The sequence below is a fragment of the Vipera ursinii genome (assembly GCF_947247035.1).
Source record: "Vipera ursinii genome assembly, chromosome: 9".
Taxonomy (NCBI): domain Eukaryota; kingdom Metazoa; phylum Chordata; class Lepidosauria; order Squamata; family Viperidae; genus Vipera; species Vipera ursinii.
The window spans coordinates 14,120,244-14,143,829 of record NC_139523.1 but is presented as its reverse complement, the minus strand read 5'-3'; the positions used below and the strand labels follow the sequence as shown (position 1 = coordinate 14,143,829).

General features: G+C 41.3%; 1 protein-coding gene across 1 annotated transcript; it reads left to right on the top strand.

The window, feature by feature from the left end:
• The first annotated feature begins 2,674 nt into the window (after positions 1–2,674).
• Positions 2,675–21,775, top strand: YTHDF2 (YTH N6-methyladenosine RNA binding protein F2). The gene is made up of 5 exons (XM_083370031.1): positions 2,675–2,973; positions 3,389–3,413; positions 5,601–5,680; positions 10,237–11,823; positions 20,833–21,775. The coding sequence occupies exons 1-5, from the start codon at positions 2,947–2,949 to the stop codon at positions 20,854–20,856; spliced, it is 1,743 nt and encodes a 580-aa protein (XP_083226157.1). The 5' UTR covers positions 2,675–2,946; the 3' UTR covers positions 20,857–21,775.
• The last annotated feature ends 1,811 nt before the right edge of the window (positions 21,776–23,586 follow it).

The following is a 23,586-nucleotide window of genomic DNA, read 5'->3' as shown; positions in this document are numbered from 1 at the left end:
TCAGAATGAACGGCCTTGCAAAAAGAAGTCTTGTCTGGCCACATCCATCAGCAATTATAGCGGCTATGCCACCATTCTCCCCACAGAAAAGAAATCAGCAGGGCTGGGCCCCTGCTCTAAAGAAGGACTGTTTCCTGGCAGTGTGATCACAGGTAGTCCTTGACTTATGATCGTTTGTTTAGTGACTGTTGGAAGTTACAACAGCACTGGGAAAAGTGATTTATGATTAGTTTTTGCACTTATGACCACTGTAGCATCCCCAGGGTCACGTGATCACCATTTGTAACCTGCCCAGCTGGCTTCTGGCAAGCAAAGTCAATGGGAGAACAACCTCATTATTCGCTTAACAACTGCAGTGGATCACTTAACAACTGTGGCAAAATGGTCATAAAATGGGGCGCAACTTACTTAACAACTCCCTTGCTTAGCAATAGAAATTTGGGGCTCAATTGTGGTCGTACATTGGGGATTACCTGCACAGGTATTCTTCTTTGGGTCATTAAAACCAGTCAAAAGTCAGTGGAATATAATTTAAGACTCGCTATTTTTTAAAAGAATGTTAATGCCGTAGTAAAGAGAAACAGAAAAGTCAGTCTGTTTTTGATCATGTCAAAGTGAAATCATTTTCCTCACTTTCTTTGGGAAACTGAGGTCACATATACACAAGAAAACCAAAGGGGAACTCCCACCAAATGTTGAAATGGAGTCTCTTGAAAAGAGGATGGTCCCTGGCTGGTCCACAGGAGTGTTTGTTCCTGGCTGGGGAATTCTGGGAGTTGAGGTCCACGTGTCTTAAAGTTCCAACGTTGAAAAATACTGTTCTACACCACCTATGTTCGCTTTCTTGTGTGAAGTGGATGGTGCCCCTTTCACACCTAAAGCTAAAGAAAGTAGTACAGCCTATTGGAGCTTCAGTCTTCTCCATCAAAAGCAAAAAAGAGGAATAAAAAGTAGGTGATAGGTTTGGTGGGAGAAGGATCTTCAACCCATTGTGCTGAGGCTCAATTTGATCTCTTTTTGCTTTAGTGCAAGGCATGAACTCTAACAAAGGTGGGTTATTTAACAAAGCATGATGAAAATATGGTTAAGCACAGGGTATGGATCTGATCAGTGTCCTTACGAAGATGAAAAATGGCAGAAATTTACAAACCATCCTTGACAACTTAGGACTTTTCATTTGTCCAAAGCTGGTTCCTAATTCTTCTTTAGTTAACACAGTTAATAAAAGTGTCTGATCTCAGCTGTAAACCCAACAGCCCATTCCAGTTCAAAGAAAAGGTTACTAAACTAACATGCCCTTTTTCTCAACAAGGTTTTGTTTGCTAAAAATGATCCATTTGTACTGACTCAAAACATTCAGAATATTTAAGTGTAACTTTTCAGTGCAGTGTTCAAAGCACAGTACAACATGTGAACTAACATGGTTTAATTACTATGTGTTTATTTGACTCAATAAGTCCAGGTTTTCATGCACTAGTTTTATACTCAAGGGATGGCGCATCTATTCTAAAGCACATGATAAGAGCCGGTGTGATTTGTGATGAAGGTGTGTAGGATCAGACAGACCAAGATTCAAGTCTGCCATCAATCACAAGCACACTGGATGACTGTAAGGGCTACCACTCTCAACCCAGTCTATCCCACAAGCGTCTGTGGAGAAAATAGAAGGAAATAATGGAATAATGAAATTGGAAGGGACTTTGGAGGCCTTTTAGTCCAATCCCCCATTCAAGCAGGAGACCATAGAACATGTACCAATCCAACAATATTTTACAAATCACGGTGACTGGAATCCCAAAACTTGACAAGCCAAACCAAACCCATTATGGCTTAGCATATTATGCATAACTAATCACCAGCCGACTTTGGCAGATAAAGAGAGCCAGGCAAGCCAGTTTCTTCCTGGTTTAATCAGTTTCTTCCTGGTTTATACACGGATCTGGAGTCACCCGAGAAATCCAAGACTGTAGTAGGCTAGACGGTGAAGTCAGCAAAAGAGGGAGAAAACTGCAACTTACACTTTGAGCTTGCCACGAAAACTGTCCATCAACGTTAAACTCAACTCCGAGGCGAACGTTACTTTTCCCTGTCTTCCCCACTTGGGGGTCCTTCAGATAGGGGTGATTTGGAGACGCTAGTTGGGGATTAGGGTTCACTGATGTAAGCCCAGTCGAAGGAACAGTCCTTATCACTGCAATCAGTTCTCCTGATCCCTCGCCCACACGAGATTCAAGTCAGAACGCGTGTCGACAGAAGCCATGTACGCGCGAAAAGAGACGCGGGCATCGTTCACAACTTTTTTTTTCTCCTGGGCCTTTTCTTCCCTGCGTTTCCAAACCTCCCCAAAGGGGGCGCTGCCAACACCCTTAACAAGACCCCACAAGCGCATCAGCCATTTTACCCGTCGTGCTTTTTTCCCACCAATGCTGCTTGCGGCTGCCGCCACCGCCTCCCTCTTTTACCCCCGCCCCTTTCTCCCCCCCCCTTTTTTTCCCCGCCTGGCTTCGCGCCTGCTCTCTCGCCGTGCGCGCGCGCGCGCGCCTCCTCTCGCCTTTCGGCCGCGTGACCGTCGCCTGGTGAGCCGAGCCGAGCCGGCCTGCCTGCCGCGCCCGCCCATTCGCCCCCTCCCTTCTCTCCGCGCCTGAGTGCGCGCGCGCGCGCGCGTGCGCGGGGCGGGCGAGCACCATAGAGCGCGAGCTGTGGGCAGCCCTCGAGCGGCTAGAGCGGCGACGCAGCGCGAGCCGAGCGGGCGGAGCAGCGGGCGGGGCGAGCCAGTCAGAGTCCTCCAGGAAGCCGAGAGCGATCCGCGCGGTGTGTCTGCTGCTGCTGCTGCTGCTCCTCCTCCTCCTCCTCCTTCCCCGGACAAAGCCGCCGCGGTTGCCGCCACCCCCGCCCCTCGCCTCGCCGCGCCGCTCGCCTCGGAACCTCGCCGCTGAACGGAGCGCCATGTCGGCCAGCAGCCTCTTGGAGCAGGTAAGCCAAGGAAGGGAGGCCGGCGGCGGGAGAGAGCGGCGCCCCAGGCGTGAGGGGCGCCACGCTGGGAAAGGCCCCGGCTTCAGGCCTAGCCGGGGGGGAGGGGGGCGGCCAAACGGACGGAGAAAGGCTCGCGCCTCCACTTCCCTCGCCTCCCTCCCTCCGCAAAAGAAACCCCTGCCGGGCCCGGCCCTCCCTCCCTCCCTCCCTCCCTCGCTCGCTTCGTGCCGTCTCCCCCCCCCCCGGCAGGTCGGAGCGGCCTAGGCTGGGGCTTCTTCCTCCCCTCCTCCCTTCTTTCCCGGCCGGGCCTGTTGTTGCCGCCGCCGCCGCATGACTTATCGCTTCTCTCCCTCTTCCCCTTTCTTCCTGCCTCGCTCTGGCCAACGCCGCCGCGTCGTCGTCGTCTCCGCTCCAGAGACCGAAGGGACAAGGCAGCAAAGGTGAGGAAGCCGCAGCCGCGGCGGGGGGCTCCGGGCCGGCGGTTGCCGAGGGAGCCTCGGGAGAGGGAGGGAGGGAGGGCGGGCGGCTCCGACTTCCAGCGCCCTTTTCTCTCCCGTGTGCGGGCCTGGCTGCCTCGCTCTCTTAGGGAGGAGGAGGGGGCTACCCTAAACCAGCGTTTCCCAACCTTAGGAACTTGAAGATGCGTGGACTTCAACTCCCAGAATTCCCCAGCCAGCTATGCTGGCTGGGGAATTCTGGGAGTTGAAGTCCACGCATCTTCAAGTTCCTAAGGTTGGGAAACGCTGCCCTAAACAGCCAGACCCCCGCCAAGATGTGGGATCGGAGGCTTCCAATCTCTGCCCTGTCTGCGGAGGTGCCTTCTGCCAGCCACCCTGAAAACGGCCAGCTTGGTTGGCCAGGATAGTTGAATGTCTGTAAAAGGCAAAGCAGTCGGTGAATAGGTCCTTTTTTTTTTTATCGGGCTGCTGGAGGATGTAGATTACTGTAAAAGTTGAGTCAGAATTAAAAGCCGCCTGAAACATTCATAAAGGGGATTCAGTGGCTGATTCCGATAGATGAATTTCTTTCTTTCTTTCTTTCTTTCTTTCTTTCTTTCTTTCTTTCTTTCTTTCTTTCTTTCTTTCTTCTCTTTTTTTCTCTCTTTCTTCTCTTTTTTTCTCTCTTTCTTCTCTTTTTTTCTCTCTTTCTTCTCTCTCTCCCTCTCCCTCTCCCCATTCCTCTTTATTCTCTATTCTCTCCAGCTCGGCCACCCACCCATATTGGCAGAAGGGTGATAAAATAAGGAATGGCTTGGTGTGAAGCGCATACAAAAAGGGAGGGCCTCTCTTCCAGGCAGACTTTTAAAAGTAAAAACTGGCTTTTGATTTAAAACTGCTGGTTCTTAATCATTGCACCTAGGTAGCTGATCTGCAGTATTTCAAACCAAAGGGTGGGGGGAGAGAAATGGCCTGATCAGATATTAATAGATGAAAAACAAATACGAAGGTGTAAAAGATAAGATTAGTTAACTTTCCTTCCTTGTTTTAATGAGCATGTGTAGCTTTAAATGTAGCCTTTGAAGGCTGAAGTGAGAGTAGTTTGCAAAGTCAGCTGCCTCAAGGGCCCAGTTTATGGCTTCCACAAGCAAATTAAAACTCCTTGAAAACCATGCAGGGTTTTTTTTCTTGAAATGCCTGTAAATATGACATAGATTGTCAGAAGGGGAAGTGCTTGTAAACTCCATTATGAGTTCAAAAGTTTAAAATCCAGATGAAGGGAAGGTCATTCAGTCTGACTCTTTTATCTAGTGCTGAATGTGCAGTAATATTCTTGAAAAAAGTCAGGAATCCGCTAACATCTTTTTTTGACTAACAAATTCTATTAAAAGATGTAACATGTTTGAGCCGCAGCTGGCTTCCTCAGATGCATAGAGATGTCCTCAACATCCTTGAGAGATGATTAACTTCTGTTTGTAAAAAAAGAAGCAACAAAAATGTTCCTCTTAGGACTATTGCTCTATTAAAAAAATATCTTATTCTTAATGAAGCACCTTGTGCCATAGAGGGAAGAAGTTTCACATCATACTTAAACCATAATGTGGTTTTTGTTTTTGATAGTGTATTATGTATGCTCATACCTAAACCATGATTAACATGTAAACATGATTGATTTATTTTTCTGTAATTTCCATCTAATTAATGATAATCGTGACTCTTGGTGCAGCAGGAAGGTGTTGACATTGCCTTCTGCATGACAGCCCACTATATATTGGATGATAGGCTTTATTCCCTCCTCCCCACACGCCTGTATATGTTAGTCAACTAAAGCTTCCCTTCAAGTCTCAGATGGGGGAGGGGTGTTTGTCACATTACATGATGTTTTTACTTATTTAATTTGTATACCACCCAATTTCCAGGTGTGCTGTAGTGTCTAGTAAAATACATTGGAGCTATTTACAAAGACTTTGTAAGCTATTTGCAAGACTTAATTTAACCTCACTACCTACCACTAATCCCCAATGAAACAGATGGATACTATGAGAAGTGAGTGTATTCTCTTATCCTTGAGCAGTAATAGCTAATCTTAAACGTTTAATTTCTGACAAAAGGTTCTTCAATTTTATATCTCTTAAATTATTGAACATTAATATCAGAATTGAGTAACCTTGTTAAAACATTTGTTTTTAGTGCAAAATGGATCAGTGCATCAGAAAGACAGCTTAAATGATGATGATATTGAACCTTACTTGAGTCCTCAGGCCAGACCGGTGAGTGTTAAAAAATGTACTTATTTGTTTCATGGTGTTCTTTGCTTTTATTCTGCCCTTTTACTCATGCCATCTAGAATTCTGTTTATTTCTCTGCTTTCATAATTTATACTCAGCTCATTTACTAATTACCTGTTAATGCTTGCTAGCAGCTTATAACAGTGTCCTACACTTTATAAATCTTTAAAGCCTCTTCAGTGGGACCAACTTTAATACATTAAGAAATAATTTTGTACAGAATTGTCTGAATTTCTGAGTAAGTACATTTAAAATAAGCTGACCAACTCTATTCCACGTATGTTTATTTATTAAACTTATATGCTGCCCATCTCTCCTAAAGGCATCTCTAGGTGGCTTATATTTCACCTTGTACTGAAATAAACTGTTAATTTATAAAAATGAATTGTGGGTATGATTGAAATTGTTAGATTGAAAAGTACCTTAATTAGCTTTGGATCTTAACTAGACCATACATCTAGTACGGTCTAACATTACATAGAGGTTGAGAGCTAGTAAACTATATGTAGAATGTGTTCTCTTACATGGCTGATCTTGGCTGATCCCCAAAAGCTAAATAGGGATGAGTCTTGTTAGTGTTCAGCTAGAAGAGCTAGGAAATATAAGCTGTAAACTAAATGTGGAAGTTGAAAAAATATCCCCCAAAATCATAATAGCATTTTTTGTGTGTGTGGTTGCCAAGAAAATTTCATGGAAATGTCTTTTAGTCTTCAATAATCAAGACTGAGTCAAAAAATGTTCTTTTTACCTACTTGTCATTGTTCTAAACAACCTTTTAGCAGGTTAAGTGTCGAGACTTCTAGTTTTTAAGCTCTAAATTCATTTTCTTTGTTTACTAAGTCACAGATATTTTTCTGTGCACAAACTTTTGCAGAGGTTTGGGGGCCAAGAATTTCATCATTTGGAAGAGGATTCTAGGAATTTCTGCATGGTGTTGGGTTCTAGTGCCCAGTACATGTTCATTGTTCATGGCGAACAATTGGAGAATAGGATTTGTAGTGTGAAAATAGCTGGAAGGCTGGAGGAATGCTGTTGTAAAATATTCTTAGGTCTGCAGCTAAGTATATATTGTAATTGTGCAGTTTCTGAGAGGTCTTGTAAGGAAAGCGAACTACAACATTGTAGATGAACTTTCAAGTTATAAAATCATAAAGGAGAGGTATCAACTTTAAGCTGAGAAACAGTAGCAATATTTTGATCTGGGAACTTCACAGAAAACTGTGCATTAAAACTCCAGCTTAGGAGATAGCTAATGTGAACTACAATAAGCATTTTCATTGCCCAGTTTCTTGGCTACTTGTCAATTATAAAAAGGTGCACATGAGTTAAACTTGCAATTGTACTCTTGTAATTATATCCTTGCTGTTGATGGGAATGACTTCCCTCCTTCCAAATATCTAAAAAACAAGAACAGACCTGTAAATGTCAACATGCCCAAGTTTAAGTTTATATAGAATAAGCTCTATTTAAAAGATGGGTCCTAAGCTAGGGATCTAAACGCATACAAGTTGATTAACCATTAATTTGTAGGCTATTTTGTTGCTGTTTTGTCATAGTTTATTCCTAGCAGTGACAGCAGAGCACTATCTCTGCAGATTGTTTTTACTAGGAAAGGATGCAACCTATTAACCTTTTAATTTCCTGTTGTAAATTGGAATATCACTGGTTAAACATAGGCAAGAATAGTCTGCAATGTTAATCTGATTTTGATAAAAATACTCATGCATTTGAGCTTTGTCATTACTTCAGTCGTCAGAAAACTTTATGAGACATTGAGTCATTCTAGAAAATCCTTTAAGTGGTGAGTAGGGGATGTTTTAGACATGTTACTTATCACACACTTGCTGCAACAGGATATATTCCTAACCTGCGCAGTTAATGGCAAAGTCCATTTCCAAGTAATTTCAATGAATATTTAGAACATTTTTATGTGAGTACAGTACCATACTCAGTGTTACCCCTCTGTTTAACACCTTTAAAACTCTGATATGCTTGTTTAATCTCTTTATGTTATTAAAGCAGTTGGACCTTTAGGAAGTTATTTTGTTTTAAAGTGCACTTCAGACACAATGATTTATAAATAAATGTTAAATTAAAACCTCGGCCTAACATTAGACATGAATTATATTCAGCCATCTGATGTTTGGGGTTCAGTTAATGGTCATATAACAAATATAATTATGGAATTATATTTCTCTGTTGCTGTTATCATTCTTAAATACTCAGTTGAATGAAGGTGGGACAAATCTCGGTGTTGTCATTCCTAGGCATCATTTTAGAGCAATTGTAGGCAGTTGGTGATCAGCATAGACTTCTTTAAACAGACCTAAATGTTCCCTTAAAGTAATAAAATTCCTTTAAGCAATATGACTTTCCCCGAAAGTAAGACCGTCCCTGAAAATAAGCCCTAGCTTGATTTTGGGGTGTGGGCCTAATATAAGCCCTACCCCCAAAAATAAGCCTTAGTTTTGGGGCAAGGCACACACCTAAAAATCAGCCAGGCCTCTCCTTGCCCACACACGTCTTCTGTAGTGTCTCCAGGCCTTCATTTCACAATCAGAGGCCTTTCTGCAAGGCCATTGCAGCTGAGAACCGAGCTATGGATTGAATCCATAGCTTGGTTCTCGGCTGCAGTGGCCTTCCGGAAAGGCCTTTGACTGTAAAATGCAGGCTGGAGGTCTATTCTCAGCTGCAGAATGAAGCTGCTCCTTCAGTCCCAGAAGAAGTGGGCCGGCTGGGTGGAGCTGTTGGTGCCGGAGGTGAGTGGAAAACACCCCCCTCCCCCGGAAAATAAGACCTGGTGCCTATTTTGGAGGGGGGAAAAAAGGTCGGGTCTTATTTTTGGGGAAACAGTAACTCTTCAGTTGTTTGGTTTATTTCTAATCTTATATTTATTATGCTATTTATACCTACACTTGAGTACTGTAAACAGAAGATTGCCTTACTGTTATCTGAAGCTGTTGATAGTGAAGGGTTGCCACTGACTTTTTTTTGTATTTTGAATTCTGAGCTAACATACATGAGAAATTTAAAGGTTTGAGTGGTGGAATTACAGAATGAAATGATAGAAATCCTGTAGTCAGTGATTGCCTTCCCTTTGGTGCCAGTTATTCCATTCAAAACACACATGGGATATTTCCAGTGGTTTGGTTGGAAAGATATAATATTCTGTTGCTAAGAAATTTGGTATTGAAATACAATAGGTGAAAAAAAAATTCTTTATCTTCTTTTGTATATTCGTTGGCTTGTGAAACAAAGTCCAAGATTTCACTTAGGTGATGTTTTAATTTGCATTAGTATTATTACTTTAAGGTGATGTGTGGAATTCCTTTCTCCATAAACCACTTAAATAAACAATATTTAAGTTATTTTTTTAGTCCTCTTACAAGCTGTTTTTTTTTAAAAAGGAAGCAAGCTAGCATTACTTGTAGTTCATCTTCCTATGTGTTTCATTATCGAGCTATACCTCGGTAAAGGGCTACCTAGATCAGTGTTTTTCAACCTTTTTTGGGCAAAGGCACACTTGTTTCATGAAAAAAATCACGAGGCACTCCACCATTAGAAAATGTTAAAAAATTTAACTCTGTGCCTATATTTATTTATTTATTTATTTATTTAGTTATATTTATATACCGCCCTATTCCCTGAGGACTCAGGGCGGTTTACAGGGAATTAAAAATCCAAAATACAAAAATTAAGAACAAATTAAAAAGTATTAAATTAACCCTGTAGTCAGTTAAAAAACCCCAAATTAAAAATTCTTCCTCAGTCTGGGCCCGAGAGCTGAAAAAGCCAGGTCTTCAGGCCCCGGCGGAATGATCGGAGGTCGGGGGCAGTCCTCAGCTCCACCGGCAGCTGGTTCCAGAGGGCAGGCGCTCCCACTGAGAAGGCCCTATCCCTGGGTGTCACCCGCCGGCAATCTCTCACCGGCGGAACCCTGAGCAGACCCTCCCTGTGGGAGCGCACTGGGCGAAGGGCGTTTGATGCCGGCAGCAGGTATTCCCTCAGATATCCCGGACCCAGGCCATGTAGGGCTTTATAGGTGATAACCAGCACCTTGAATTTCACCCGGAGGGCAACCGGAAGCCAATGCAGCTCGCGGAGTAGAGGTATATTGACTATATATAAAGTAATTCTCTTGAATAGGAATCAAATAAACACAAAGAAAGTATTTTATAATTACTTTTCAATTTTTCCCACGGCACACCAGGCAACATCTCGCGGCACACTAGTGTGCCGCGGAACAGTGGTTGAAAAACACTGACCTAGATTAAAAAGTACAACCCCCACACACATTAGATGGTGTTTAGTGGCAAAAGTGAATTTATTTTGGGGGTTTGCATAAGAAGTAGGATGGCCCCATTTTTCTCTGATGCACTAAAATAATATCTCGCTTTTTCGTGTAGTCCTGCATTCTAAAGCATAATTTTGGCTTGAACGGTAACATGGAAGAATGATCTACATAGATTTAATTTAGTTTTTGTGCTGTAGCATGTATTGTTCAGTCTAACTCTTTAGTTCTTGCTTTTTTCTTCCAGAACAACGCATATACTGCCATGTCCGATTCTTACATGCCGAATTACTACAGCCCATCCATTGGATTTTCCTACTCCTTGGGCGAAGCTGCTTGGTCTACTGGGGGCGATCCACCCATGCCCTATTTGACTTCTTATGGACAGCTAAGCAATGGAGAGCCTCATTTTCTCCCAGATGCCATGTTTGGACAGCCAGGGGCCCTTGGCAGTACACCATTTCTGGGACAGCATGGCTTTAATTTTTTCCCCAGTGGAATTGACTTCTCTGCTTGGGGAAATAACAGTTCTCAGGGGCAATCAACTCAAAGTTCAGGATACAGTAGCAACTATGCTTATGCACCAAGTTCATTGGGTGGAGCAATGATTGATGGACAGTCAGCGTTTGCCAATGACACCTTGAACAAGGCACCTGGCATGAATACCATAGACCAAGGAATGGCAGCCTTGAAACTAGGCAGCACTGATGTAGCAAGCAATGTCCCCAAAGTTGTTGGCTCTGCTGTTGGCAGTGGGTCTATTGCCAGTAATATTGGAACTTCTAATAGCTTGCCCCCAGCTACTATTGCTCCTCCCAAACCAACATCCTGGGCGGATATTGCAAGCAAACCTGCAAAGCAACAGCCCAAGCTGAAGACCAAGAATGGGATTGCAGGTTCAAGTCTTCCACCACCCCCCATTAAACACAATATGGACATTGGAACTTGGGATAATAAAGGACCAGTGGCAAAACCCCCTTCCCAGGCTTTAGTTCAGAATATTGGTCAGCCACCAACCCAAATATCTCCCCAACCAATGGGTCAACAGATGAATAATAGTCCGCCAGCAATGCAGCCTTCAGCAGGACAACAGTCACAACCTCTGCCACCTGCAACATCCCAACCAACTCAGTTGCCAGTTCAGCAACAGGCAGCTCAGCCTGCCCGTTGGATTGCACCTCGTAACCGTGGAAATGGGTTTGGCCAAAATGGAGTTGATGGTAATGCAGTAGGACAGTCTCAAACCACATCTGGGTCTGCGCCTTTGGAGCCACACCCTGTCTTGGAGAAGTTGAGATCTATCAACAACTACAACCCAAAGGATTTTGACTGGAACCCAAAACATGGGAGGGTCTTTATTATCAAGAGCTATTCTGAAGACGATATCCATCGTTCCATTAAATATAACATCTGGTGCAGTACAGAGCACGGTAATAAGAGACTGGATGCTGCTTATCGGTCCATGAATGGAAAAGGTCCTGTTTACTTACTATTCAGTGTCAACGGCAGTGGTCATTTCTGTGGAGTGGCAGAAATGAAATCTGCTGTGGACTACAATACGTGCGCTGGCGTGTGGTCCCAGGACAAATGGAAGGGGCGATTTGATGTCAGGTGGATTTTTGTGAAGGACGTTCCCAACAGCCAACTGCGGCACATTCGCTTAGAGAACAATGAGAATAAACCAGTGACCAACTCCAGGGACACTCAGGAGGTGCCTCTGGAAAAGGCTAAACAGGTGCTGAAAATCATTGCTACTTACAAGCACACCACTTCCATCTTTGATGACTTCTCACACTATGAGAAACGCCAGGAAGAGGAGGAAAATGTGAAAAAGGTAATGTTGAGCAGTCAGGGAAGAGAAATAAAAGGGAGGCTGGATGTTACGGTCTAAGATCGAGTAAATTGTGAACATCAATACCCAAGTAGATTTGCAGAGGTCATCATTAAGTATAACTTGTGGCAAAGGTATTTAAACTAGAATCTGTTCTAGCCAAATTGTAGTGAGTTTGTGTAGTATGAAAGAGCATTAGATTTAAGCATATAGTGGTAGCAAGTAGGCTTTTTCCCATTCTCCATGAGATGCCCTGGATAATAGTGCTTATTGTTTGTAAACTGAATTATGGGTGGAAATGCTTTTCAATCAATATCTTTGGCATGATTCCTCTAGTGTCATGCTTTATTTTAACTTAAGGAATAAGATCAGCTTTGCATTCTGCAATTATTATTTTTTCTTGAGGCACTAACTGATGAGGAATTGATAGTCAGTGTACCACCGATGTACCCTAAAAATTGCTAAAGATATACTCTAGTTCAGTGGTTCTCATCCCTGGAGGGGGGGCACAATGTCGTCACAGGGGTCTATGAAGTCTTGAAGAAATGTTATCGTTTAAATTTTGAGTTAAGTCTTGGTCGTCCATGGCCATAGTCCATGACCACAAAAGGTATTTAAAGTATGTGTGTGTGTGTGGGGGGGTGTTCCATGGTGAAGAAAAGGTTGAGAACCACTGCTCTAGTTATTAGTGACCCTCTCAACTTGCTTACAAGGTTTTGTTTTATTTAAGTGTCCTTTGACATGAGACTATTGTACAAGAAAATGACGTTGAGCTTGTCGATCGGAAGGTTGGCAGTTTGGCGGGTCGAATCCCGAGTGCCGCATAACAGAGTGAGCGCCTGTTACTCGTCCCAGCTTCTGCCAACCTAGCAGTTCGAAAGCACGTCAAAATGCAAGTAGAAAAATAGGGACCACTACGGTGGGAGGGTAACAGTGTTCCGTGCGCCTTTGGCGTCTAGTCATGCCGGCCACATGATCACGGAGACGTCCTCGGACAAGCGCTAGCTCTTCGGCTTTGAAACGAAGATGAGCACCAGCCCCTAAAGTTGGAAACTACTAGCACGCATGTGCGGGGGAACCTTTACCTTTATGTAATTCTTGGTATCTAAACCATTAACTTAACATACTGATTTTTCTAATATAACAGTACATCTTGTACAATCATAGGTATGGTCTTTTTTTGTTCCGCTTGTTTATGCTGAAATACATGTTTTCTTATAGTGGGTAGGATTTATGCTGTCACATCGTAATTACAGTTGTGGCTGTGGACATGGAAAGATTAATGTAGGCAACCATAGTCTCTAAATGAAAAAAATATGATCATTTGTAAGACCCAGAAATGTGAAAACATATAGGCATAATATTTTTAGGGTAACCATGTCAACAAAGCATCTGGAAGAAGCAAAAATTAATTTTAAAATTCATCATGGAGATTCAAAGTAGTAAAGAAAATACAGGCATGAAAAATAGCAGGTCAGCAGAAATATATTACTTGGATGTGCTTGATCATTTTTGATAGGCAGCCAGTTTGGTGTAATAGTTAAGGCGCCAGGTGAGAAACCAGGAGACCGTGAATTCTAGTCCTACCTTAGGCACCAAGCCAGACAGGTGATCTTGGGCCAGTTACACACACACTCAGCCCTAGGAAGGAGACAATGGCAAACCACTTTCAAAATCTTGCCAAGAAAATTGTAGGGACCTGTCTGGGAGTTGACACTGATGTAAAGGCACTCTCCCCCCCCCCCCCAAAAAAGTATTTTTTTTTATCTTAAAGTATTTTATTAAGTGATCTGATATTTAAAGGTTAAAACTGAAAAGGTCCATAAGCTGCTCTTTCTAGCTGGAATTGAGAGACCTCAGAAACAACGTATGTGTATCCTATGACATTTTCTAAACAACTTGAATAAGCTAACAGTACTCCCTAAAGAATGAACTGTTTCTCACAGTCTCTTATATAGGATTTGTATTTGATCTTCAGCATGCCAGTTTTGGATGACACATACCCATAAGAATCCAAGACTAATAGGAGTTGGCCTTTAGGTTTGCTGGACAGAAGCATTTATTGATGTCTCTGTCCTGTAGCATATAAAATGCTATTTCTAAGACTGGTTGTTCTCACCCTTGCAGAATAATGTTAAGAGAGTATCTATTTGTACTCTTTGAAGCTTCCATTTTTTAAATTTGACTACTAGTACAGCTTCTTTTTTTTTTTTAAAAAAAAGGGGAGGGTTACACTGTTTCATTGGTTGGATAATTACTTGTTACTGTGTAACTCTTCCTGTGTAACTATAACACTGTGATACTGCAGAAACTGTATTTCCAAGTCTCTCTGGATGTATTACAGTATCTTGAAACTGTAACATCCTATCAATAAGATAGAACCCAGAACTGCAACCTTAACATGAAAACACTGATTGAATAATATTATTCCAGTGAATGCTGCAAATTGTCCAAGTTTTGAATAAAGCAGTTTTTCTGTTTGCATTAAAGTATCATAAATGTTTCTGTGTAAAGTATTTTATGTTGCTTAATGGCAAAAATAAATTGTCTCCTCTAGTGTATGCTGGCGCTTCTGCTCGTGTTAAAATGGCTACTAATAATTTATTCCCAGCTCATCAATTATAGATGTAATATCTTATGTAGGGCTGTAATGCATATATTTTCCTAATATTCTGAACTGCATCAACAAAGCACATATCTGAGCTTTAAGAATTTGCCTGATGATTGCAGTCTGCTTTTCATTTGCCTTTCTGGACAAAACACACTTGGGTAATGTAAATCAAATTAACTGAAGTCAACAATAATTGCCAGGCTAAGTATGAAGAACAGGAAGTCTCTATCCTTTCCTTTTGGAATAGTTTAATATGGTTGACATTAAAAGAGTGTCCCATGCACTTATTCGTGATATTTTAATTTCATTTTTGAATAGAATAGCAGTCCCAGGTTCGTTCTTGTGTTGAAATACAGGTAGTCCTCAGCTTTCAGCCACAATTGAGTCCAGAATGTCTGTTGCTAAGTGAGACATTTGTTGCCCCATTTTATGACCTTTCTTGCCCCATTTGTTAAGTTGAATCACTGCAGTTAAGTGAATCTGGCTTCCCCATTGACTTTGCTTGTCAAAAGTTTGCAAAAGATAATCACTTGCTCCAGGACACGGCAGCCGTCATAAACATGAGTCAGTTGCCAAGCATCTGAATTTTGGTCATGTGACCCTGGGGATGCTGCAGCGATTGTAAGTGTGGAAAACATAAGTGCCATATAACTTCGAACAATCACTAAGCGAACTGTTGTAAGTTGAGACTACTTGTAATAAGGAGAGCCATGAGGCAAAAAACCTTTGAGCTTTCAACCTGTAGCTGTTCTTTGACTGAAATGAGCCTGTTTATTTTGGGATGTACTTGTGGGCATCTAAAGTGCTGCTTAAGATACATAGAAAAGTCATATGTTGGGATACTATATAAAGGCTCTTAATAAGAAAAAAATACCTGGAAGGTTCTGTGTGTTTCTAGATTTTAGGCTACCTCTCAAGAACAGTTCAGACATCATTCTGCCTAGAATGCCTAATGGGCAAAAAACTAGGCCACAGAATGAAAAGCAAATAAGATAAATAACTAGGTATGGTGAAGAAAACCGTGTGTTAGATTAAGTTATTAATCATTCAGGTTGTATGCCACCTGACTCAACGTGGGGGGGGGAGGCTTACAACAATCAAACTACAATGAAATCAATAAAACATAAAAATAATACTAAAAGATGGCAAGTGTAAGAGACCAGATACAATAAAATGAAGGGTTTAATTCTCATCTCACCAAAGGCCTGGGTGAGGATTAAAATTATCTTTGAATTATGTTCATATATAGGCACTGTAAAAGTGGAAAGCACTTTTCTTTGGTACAAGACAGCATGGTGGATATTCCCTTATTTTCCACAGGCACCTTTACCTGTCTTAGATTGTTCATTTCAGGCTTACAGTACATCTGAAATTGGGTGTTTTGGGGAAAACATGGAGGCCTGTCTTGTGGAAGCAAGTAGCTTCATCAGATAATTTACAGCCAATCAGTTTACAGTGCTTCGCTGCTTAGCTATAGTTTGTTCCATTCTGGGATCCATGGCTAAGTGGGTGTTTAATCAGAAATGGAGTCAGAATGTTGATATGAGTCTGCAAACCTAAAAAATGTTTTCATGCCCCAGTCTTAGCTGTACTTTATATATGGATTCAGGTTTTGCCATAACAGAAAAATGCTATACTGCAGGGGTCCCCAACCCCCTGGTCTGTGGACCGGTCCCGGTCTGTGACCTATTAGGACCTGGGCTGTATAAGCAGCTGGTGAATGAGTGAAGCTTCATTTGGATCTAGATTGTGCACGAAAAAATCCTTCACCCCTTCCAAAACCAGTCCCTGATGCCAGAAATGTTGGGAACCACTGCTGTACTGACTGTACTGTGACTTGCAAGACATTCAAATTATATCTTTGAATTTGTACCGTAATTTTCAAGAGCTTCTCCTGGTAACATAATCCTTCATTGAGTTATTGCATTTACAATTTTGTATTAAAACAAAGTTGAATAAAATGGGTGGAGATTTTGTATTAAATATGAGAGACTGCCCCTCAGATTTCATGGTTGTGCATAAAAATCAATTCTTGGATTAATGTCTCATCTGATGATTGGCCTTTCTTGCTGTAATGTATGCTGATTCATTTCATATAAAACCCAAAATGCTGGTTATTATAAAAGTCTGAAAGCTGTGTCCTTCCTTTCACAGAACCCTGCATAAAGTTATGTCAGTAGCATTGTATTATATGGCATTTTACTTTTCCTTTGTGTGTTTTCCAGTAATCTTGCATTAAATGATGACTGGTAAACAAATACTTCTCAGAAGCAGTGAGCAGAACTGGAATACATGCATAAGGAGTATTGTTAAATTCTTTCAGATTGCAAAAACTTAAATTGGAGTAAAACATTGTGATATAAGTAGATTATGTTTAAAAAAAATGTTGTGACCATCACCCTGTCTACTAATCAGACGAAAGGTATGGAATAAGACATTAGACCCTGTTTTTCACTGGCAAAGGACAGGATCTGTATAGAATAGAATAGATATAGGGCAACTTTTTACCCTGAAGGAATCTTGAAATAATTTTCAAGTCTCAGGGAATCCCTGCATAAAAATTAAAATAAATGAACAGTTTATAATACAATTCATGTCTAATCAGTACAATGTGCTGTTGTTTTGCAACAACAGCACATTGGCAGGGAGGCAGTTGGGTCGTGATTTGTGGTATTGTGGAGTGCACAAAATTTAAAATACAGTGTTGGCTGATTTGGTTTTAATTGCAATCCCTCACAAAATCCCAGTTGAGAAAGGCTGGATTAGGATAAGGAAGCATTACAAGTATTACTCCAAGTTGTCCTTTTTTAAAAAGGCAAACAGAAAATAGTTCTTTACTGTGGGGATTAATTTTATTTGGCTGGCTTTTCCTTCACGTTTTTCAGTACAGTATGGCTTACCTGGAATAAATTAGAATTAAATTAAAACTGTAATATATAAAACACCAAACAATATTAATAAAACATCAAAAAGCAGAGATTGCCTTGTGAAATAAATGCGTTATCACATAAACAAGACATAGGCATATTAAACTGCATTCAAAGACACTTGCTTCTACAAGTAAAGTGCTTTTCTATTTTTGTACATTGGGTTTTATTTCCTCCCTCATAGCTATCCCTGTGAACTCTAGCAGACTAAGATCCTTGTAATAAGAAATGTCATTTTAGTATTCCTTCATTAATTTATCTTTATCTGTTGTGTCATTTCAGACTTTAAACTTGCTGGTTGGAATTTCTAGTTTTATTGATTTATAAGCTGCATTGGAACCTTTCTGATTGAAGTACAGGATATAAATGCTCTAAATAAATTCATCCCTAAGTTTTAAAGGATGCCTAGTGCAATTTACCAAATAATGAAAGGCAATCCCTACCTGTAGGCTTTCAGTGAAAAAGGATGTACAGTACCAAAGGGGGAGAAAGGGGGAACGGTGAGAGAAAAGGAAAAAATGTCTAGGAGACAGTTGACTTGGTTCTAAGAAAGATAGATCAGGTTTTAAACCAGATCCAGCCTGGGCAACTTTAAGACCTGTGGGGAAATTCTGGGAGTTGGAAGTCCACAGGTCTTAAAAATTGCCAAGGTTGCCTGTTACTCGTCCCAGCTTCTGCCAACCTAGCAGTTCGAAAGCACGTAAAAATGCAAGTAGAAAAATAGGGACCACTACGGTGGGAAGGTAACAGCGTTCTGTGCGCCTCTGGCGTCTAGTCATGCCGGCCACATGACCACGGAGACGTCCTCGGACAAGCGCTGGCTCTTCGGCTTTGAAACGGAGATGAGCACCGGCCCCTAGAGTTGGAAACGACTAGCACGCATGTGCGAGGGAACCTTTACCTTTAGTCTAAACAGATCTTAAGACCCTATTTTGAGAAGGGCGGGGGGAGAGGCAAGAATAAATTATATTTAAGACATTCAGATGTTTTAGCAGCGATCTCTAATTTGATAACCAAAGGAGATGGTTTCAAAACAGATACAACCACCTGTTAGCAGCTCAAGGTAAAAGAAATATGGATTGTTGGCTCTTAGATATGTTTCCTAGGCCAGTGATGGCGAACCTTTTAGAGACCAAGTGGTCAAAGTGCAACCCAAAACCCACTTATGTGTCATCAGGTGCCGGGTGGGCGTGGCCCATTGGGTGAACTTGGCTGCGTTGGTAACGGCAGACTGGGTGGGACTAAAAAGTTCAATCAATTCCAACTTTGCGAAATCTTTTTTCTTCCTGTAGGGTTGGAATTGATTGATTGATTGAACCTTTTTTTTTTTTTTTGCACACGGGAGCAGAGGCCTAAAGTGAAAAGGTTTTATAAAACCCATCTGAAGGCCTAGGACTGGGGCGAGGGCGCGCGTGCCCACAGAGAGGGCTCTGCGTGCCACAGTTTCACCACCACGGTCCTAGGTAGTTTAACTCTTTAGGTCAGGGTAAGCAACCCGAGCAGCTTCCTTATAGTTTTTGCTGTCACTCCCGTAGATTTCAGCCATCGTGGCCAGCAGTCATTGATAAAGACTGTAGTCCAAAGCCTGGGGGTGGCTAGCAGGTGATTCAGTGTCACTCGGTCTATGGTTCAGTTTATCCATCTCCAGAATTTGTAGCTAAAATATTCTTTATGACGGCATTGACCAAACAGGTCAGTAGATAAACTTTGCCAACAGAATATTCAACAATTGAATATTGTTGCCTGTATTTAATTTCCTGAAACTTCTATACACTGAATCTTATCTTTGTTCCTTCAGCTGTATGTGAGGACAGTATTTGCATTGCTTCCATCCCAATCTTGATACCAGTGTGTGATAACCAACTGACACAATGTTCTGAATAACTTAGAAAGGATTGGTTGTGCTTGAATAGCTATTAGATTTGCTTGTACTTGTTAACGAGTGCCACTAGCCTTGATCTTTAGACTATGAACATGGCTTCCTATCTCAGACATAAGTCAATAGAAGCTGATCTTTCTGCCTTCTGTTATTTGCCACAGAATAAGCAAATGTGGAGCAAAAGTGTATCTCTGATGAGCAGGAGCAATAGTTTGTATAGATTAAGCCCTCTTTCAGAGTTACCATCACCAAATAATATGATTATAGTTGCTGCCTTTGATTGTACTAGAATGTTTTCTGTTCCGTCGCTTCTGAAAGCAAATTATTCTTTCCCGCACCCATTTCTTGTGGCAGAGGTTAAAATTTGTTTTGTCCAAGGTTGCCTACAGAATCTCAAGAGTTATGAAGTTAGAATTTCTAGAGAGAAACCCTAACCTTGCATAATATGCCAATATACTTTTGGTGGGAAAAAGAAATTTCAGAGAAACCAGACAGATTTACAGACTGTTTTTAGGGCCGCAGTTCCTTCTCCTGAAATAGCTTCTTTTAGGAGAAATCTTACCAGTGTGTTATTTGAACAAACGTATCTTCCCCAAATGATGAAGAAGTGATCATTTGCCTATGCATATTATGTCTTGGAATGTGGATAGATAGCAAACAATGCAACAGACGCTTATTGACCTTTTCCACATTGCAAAGTGGCATTTGTAATTGTGAGCAAAACCATGGGGTAGTGTCCTAATTTATACTGCAGTTTTTACTCTTATAACTGGAAAAATTAATGTATGGTTAGTTAAACGTATGCAAAGCATTTGCGTGAGATTTCAAAGAATTGAAATATGCTGGGAGGAGGCATAAATGAAAGGCTTTTTTTAGTAACACACTTTGTTTCAAAAGCTGTATGTCCGTGGTGGCGAACCTATGGCACGCGTGCCAGAGGTGGCACACAGAGCCCTTTCTGTGGGCACGCGCACCATCGCCCCATTCCTAGGCCTTCAGCTGGGTTTTATAAAACCTTTTCATTTTAGGGCTCTGCCGCCGTGTGCAAAAAAAAGAAAAAAAAAGTTCAATCAATTTCAACTTCTCACAGGAAAAAAAAAAGATCTCGCAAAGTTGGAATTGATTGATTGAACTTTTTTAGTTCCAACCAGTCTGCCGTTACCACCGCAGCCATGCCCACCCAATGGGCCACGCCAAGGGCTTTTTTTCTCATAGAACGCTCAGAACGGAGTTCCGGCACCTTTTTTGTATGGAACCTTGTAGGGCAGGCAAGGCGGGTTGTATGACATGTATGAGTTCCGGCACCTTTTTCTTTTACAAAAAAAAGCACTGGCCACGCCCACCCAACGGGCCACGCCCACCCGGCACCCGACGATACATAAGTGGGTTTTGGGTTGTAGTTTGGGCACTCGGTCTCTAAAAGGTTCGCCATCGCTGCTGTATGTTTGAGGTATGAAAATTGGCAAAAAAGCAGGTATTTTATTAAGAAGTTAAGAATACGGAAAAATGCCTCCATGTAATCTTGTGGCACTGTAATCCATTTCAGTAACTGCTATCCACTAACAATCTCTCTTTTCTTCTGTTGTTTCCTACAGGAACGTCAAGGCCGCGTCAAATAAAACTGCTGGCCCTTTTCACAGAGACTGCAACAGAGATGATGCATCTCGGATATCTTTCAAAAGGAAGAAAGACTACACCAGAAAGAATTAGGACTTATTTCATTGACTCCATACAAACTCTTATAAACGTACAGTTTAAAAAAAAAAAGTACTGAAATTTCACAAGAGACATAGGACTTCAGAAACAAAAAAACCCCTTCTAGGTAGAGTAGAAGTGAAAAACTCTCTCCCCCCTCCTTTTTTTTTTTTTTGCTTTGGTTGTAATTTCAGAGCATAAGCTTTGGGGTTTTTTGTTTCTTCTTTTGTTTGTCTTTTTACTATGTTATCGGATTTTAAAGTCCGCAAGTGGCATATGCCCATTTCTCCCCCCCTTCTGATTTTTAAATCTGCCGCTTACCTGGTTTCCTGGCCTTCTGAAGCCCCTCTTCCTCCTGATTTTTTTTTTATATTTGCACTTGGAAAACCCGAGTTGTGACTTTCTTTTGGACGTCCACCATGGAAAGTGGAATGAGTAACTTTTTTTTCCCCCCCATGGACTGGAAGAGGAATTTTATGAAGAACTCTGATGGTTGTTTTTTTTATGCCTAGAAGATTTGAATGAGATTTGTCTACGAGGTCATGTCTGAGGGGGTGGTTCATTTTTCTCTCTCTCAAAAGTGAAATACGAAGAGTCCTAAGAAATGTTCTGTTCTTGTGCATTATATGGATTACAGATTAAGTCTGGCTTGATTTGATTTGAAGGCTGAGAACAGTGGTAAAAACTTGTTTGTTTACAGGAAAATTAATTTGGGAAGAAAAAAAATATTGTAAACTGTGTAGTGAATGTTTCTTCAGTTTTCTTGTTAAGCCAATGAGGAATGGGTGATGCCTTTCTTTCACCATTAATCACTTCTCAATAATAAACGTGAGATCCTGTTGAGCATCACTTCTTGGCCTTAGTATTTAGTGGGTAGGTGAGTGTTTTAGTGCTCCTAGATGAGGAAAAAGTGCAGCCTTAATCAGCCTAAGTGGTACCGGTAGCACTTTTCAATCTGCTGGCAGCCTTGGAAGTTGCTGCTCTGCTATTGTCTTAACACCAAATCATCTACTTCAGGGGTCTTCAAACTTGGCCCTTTTATGACTTGTGGACTTAAACTCCCAGAATTCCTCAGCCAGGCATGCCTGGCTGAGGAATTCTGGGAGTTCAAGTCCACAAGTCATAAAAGGGCCAAGTTTGAAGATCTACTTGATGTTAACAAGTGACATGAATTAGCTCTTTCCATATTTATAGGCCAGTGTTTTTAACTCTTGGCCTGCTATATATTGTGGTAGACGTTTCTTGTTGGTGCTGTAGTGACTAACTTACACGACTAACGTTTTGAGGATTTCCTGGTTAAATATGTGCTTAAAAAAAACTAGCAGAGCATGACTAAGGTTGACTTGACACCCTCCCTCCCCCAAAATTTCATATCAAAACACATCATAATATGGGGGAGGGGAGAGTGGGGGAGAGGTGTAGTCAAATCAAACCTGTCAAATAACAAATGCTGTGTCCTTAAAAAGTACAGTACTATAATCTGTGCACTTTTCTTTGATCTCGATGTGTTTATTAGAATTTCATAGAGAAGATTTGTAGGATAATTAGATATAAATAATTGTCTTGTCAAATTCATATTTAATACCTTCACCCATTTTTTATTTTTTTTGCCTTATCCATATTTGCCACTCCATATTTGCCAATTTTATTTTTTAATTTAAATCCACTATTCTTCATCTCATGAGATTGTAAAAGGTAGCCTGGATAAGATGCAGTATTTGGGGCACATAGAAATAGCACTACTGCTATTACTATTGTTCCGGTTTTTAAACATTTCCAATTCTTTTGGTCACTTGAGCTTGGAAAACAACCATAAAGAAGCAAAAAATTGTTTTAAAATTTCTAATTAATGTTTTGAGATTTTTCCTTGGTAGGTCTCTTTATTTGGGCTTTTTATCTTAAGTCATTTCAGAACAATAATGTCAAATATTTTATGGCATGCTGCAGATGAATCTCAATATGGCCTCCTTTCTGGGGAATCCTTTTATTTATTAATTTGCTTGCTTGCTTACGGAGCTTATAAGTCACTCTCGTCAGCTGATTCTGAGCAGCATACAACTCCCTAGTTTGTAATTGGGAATGAAAATAAATACAATCAGGTTAAAAAACAACACCTTACATCATCATAATACAACTGGGACTCAAGATCAAAAGTAATAAAAGCCAACCCATCATCTGGTGAATGGTTAAGACCAGGGCTTTTTTTCTCATAGAACGCTCAGAATGGAGTTCCGGCACCTTTTTTGGACGGAACCTTGTAGGGTAGGCAAGGCGGGTTGTATGACATGTGTGAGTTCCGGCACCTTTTTCTTTTACAAAAAAAGCACTGGTTAAGACATTCAATTAAGGTTGAGGATATATGGACCTCTGCAGCTCGCTGTGTCCTATAAGGGCACAAACAGGACATTCATACCAACTTTGGCTCTTAACCAAACCAAGGTGGACTTATCACACGGCTGAATGTATCCGCCATTTTTCTTTTAAAGCATGCAGCATGTACATGACCTTGAATGTCGCAGCAAAAGTTTTATCCAACGTGTGTGTTTTCTTAGTCCATTGAATTGAAATGTAGGGTTGTTTTTTTAAAAAAAAAGTTCTTTAAATGAATATCAAGCAGCTAATTTGTGGGGTATAAAATCCTTTACTCAATCTGC